The sequence below is a fragment of the Alligator sinensis genome, unplaced genomic scaffold (assembly GCF_000455745.1).
Source record: "Alligator sinensis unplaced genomic scaffold, ASM45574v1 scaffold1238_1, whole genome shotgun sequence".
In the NCBI taxonomy this organism is placed as follows: domain Eukaryota; kingdom Metazoa; phylum Chordata; order Crocodylia; family Alligatoridae; genus Alligator; species Alligator sinensis.
This window is the reverse complement of record NW_005842436.1, coordinates 878,787-881,345: the sequence shown is the minus strand read 5'-3', so window position 1 is coordinate 881,345 and position 2,559 is coordinate 878,787. Positions and strand designations below refer to the sequence as shown.

Below are 2,559 nucleotides of genomic sequence, written 5' to 3'. Positions count from 1 at the left end.
CGCTTCTCTCCCCGCAGACGCGCTCCTCCGGCCGCGCGTGAGGGAGCCGCCCGCGCACGTGCAGGTGGACCGCTGGACTGAGAAACGGGCCCTCTTCGGCGTCTACGACAACGTGGGGATCCTGGGTGAGCCGCGGCCGCCGCGGGGAGCCGGGCGGGGGCGGGGCCGACCTGCGGCCCTGACAGGGTTGCGGCGGGCGACTTGCCCCCGTGGGGCTGCGATTGGGCTGTGCCAACGCTCCTGCTGGGACTTAAGAACCGGAGGTTCATGTATAGGGCATCTGGCCCCTTCGCTGGGGGCCAGCGCATTGCTAGGTTTGGGGTCAGCAAGGAATGTTACCCCCCAGTCAGATTGGTCCGGACTGAAGGAGGCTTTGCCTTGCTCTGCAGCTGGGAGGCATAGCTTGTCCCCGGGATCTCTTGAGTGTATGTTGATAGCGCTTCGTAAAATCAGGACAGCCGCAGCTCCTCTGTTACCTGTGATGGTGCTATGTCTGTGCTGTGCCAGGGTTGACGGTCTTAGGTCAAGTTTAGATGATGGATTTGTAATGGATGCTTTGAACATCCCATGGGATTTGTATGGGATAAACCTGCCTCAGGCAGGGTGATAGATTAGATGACCCCTGGAGGTCCTCATGCCTCTGTGATTCTCTAAGATTCATTGAAATGAGGCATGAAATAGGAGCTATGTTACCAGGAACAGCTGACAGACAGAATTGCAAAACAAGGGCTGGCTGGATTGGGGCACCACCAAGACCATCAAAAGAGAGAGGGCTGGTGACACCTGTGGAATGAAGACTTTAGAAGGAGTTGGGTAGACTTTCAAGAGCCATGAATTCAGTCAACACTCTCACTGCTGCCTGAATGGAAATGTATTATTTAATTTAAGATGGAAGCAAAAAACCCTCCTTTATTGGTAAAGTGATTAGTATGCAGTATTCTATGTTGTATAGAAAAACACAACAAGCTAGGCAAATGTAATCCAGAGACTCTGTTTCATTCATTCTGGGGTCAGTAAAGTTAAATGTACATCTCTCTCTCATTAACCTGACTTAGTCTTTTTTAACTCTAGCAAGAAATATCTGCAGGGCTCTGAAGTGGGTGCAACTTGACTAGAAGCAGCAAACAGACCACAACATTGCGATAGCTGGAGTAGTGGGACCCATCTAGTAGGACAGAGGGTTGTTAGCTCCTGTGGAATGAAGAGTTTAGAACAGTGCTTCTCAAAGTGGTGGTCCGAGCCACCAGTCGCCGGTCCACAGCGAGATGCCAGGAAAGAAAGAAAGATTTTCAGAAGCATAACATTGATATGTCATAGCGCCACAGTTCATACGTTCCAACACTCCAGGTGACGTCATGTCGTGCGAGGTGAGGAAAGAGAAAGAAACAGCTGGTTGTGCATTTGTGTAGCGCTGTTGCATGCAGTTGCTGCCACCAGCTGAACCGGGCACCAGTCCCTGGCCTGCTTGAAATAAAATTGCTGTTCCGCCACATCAGATAGTTTGAGAAGCACTGGTTTAGAAAGAATCCATTAAATTATAATGAGGTCTGAGGTCAATAGGCTCTGTCACTGCTGCCTGAATAGAAATGCTGCTACTGCTGCCAGGCAGTTGGCTTAAATTTTGGATGGACAAGGAATCAAAGGGGAGTGCAAATGTATCAGTGCACATTTTCCCCCCCCCCCCGGATTCACCCCTGATTTCGGTTTGTGGCATCTGGGACTAATGCCCCCTAGGACTCCCTTTCTCTTTCTCTCACTGCTTCTGTTTTTCTCCCACTCTTATTGGCTCTCAGGAAACTTCCAGGCTCATCCCAAGGACCTGATCAGAGGCCCAAAGTGGCTACGAGGCTGGCGAGGGAACGAGCTGCAGAGATGCATCCGCAAAAAGAAGATGGTGGGTGATCGCATGTTTGACCAGGATTACAAAAATCTTGTGAAGAGAATCCGGTTCCTGTACAGACGCTACAACCACACCAAGTTGCGTCACTAGGATCGGCCTTGCATTCCACCTTTGTCCTGGAGGCCAGGATGGCTTCTTGGGGAGAGCTGAGGGAATGTGTGAAAGATGTGTACAAATCAGGTAGTTTGTAAAGCCCTCATAATAATAAATTGAGTTTCTTTTCTACAACCATCTTGTAATTCTGCAATTACACCTGTGCATTCACTTCCCCTACTTGATGCACGTTGGTCCCAACCCAGGGTCCCTTGCCTTTTTTTTTTTTTTTTGGTCCAGAGCTCCTAGTTGCCTAACTTTGCTGATTCCTTTTGTTCCATCTCCTGCTATGCTGTGCTCCTTCCAGCAATTCATCTGAGTTTCAGGCTCTCTTGATTTTTTTCCCTTCATCCTCAGTGAGAACCCAGCAGTAAAGAGTGTGTGTGATAATCTGCTCCTTCCCTCCATCATGCTGTTCTGTAACAGGCCCCAAGTGAGAAGAGATCTTTAATTTAATCAGTTCCTACATTTGGCACTAATCACTCTTGTTTAAACAACTTTTTTTGCTTTTCCATTTCACTCTACTCCCATTGCATTCTTGGTGCTGTTTGTGAAGTTACAATTTG

The 2,559-nt window shown here is 49.0% G+C and overlaps 1 protein-coding gene across 1 annotated transcript; it reads left to right on the top strand.

Moving 5' to 3' along the window:
• Positions 1-4: 4 nt before the first annotated feature.
• MRPL51 (mitochondrial ribosomal protein L51) lies at positions 5-2,128 on the top strand (the record flags this gene model as incomplete). The annotated part of the gene is made up of 2 exons (XM_006030317.2): positions 5-125; positions 1,794-2,128. Coding segments are annotated over 2 exons (318 nt in total), but the record flags the coding sequence as incomplete, so codon positions are not given.
• Between the last annotated feature and the right edge of the window lie 431 nt (positions 2,129-2,559).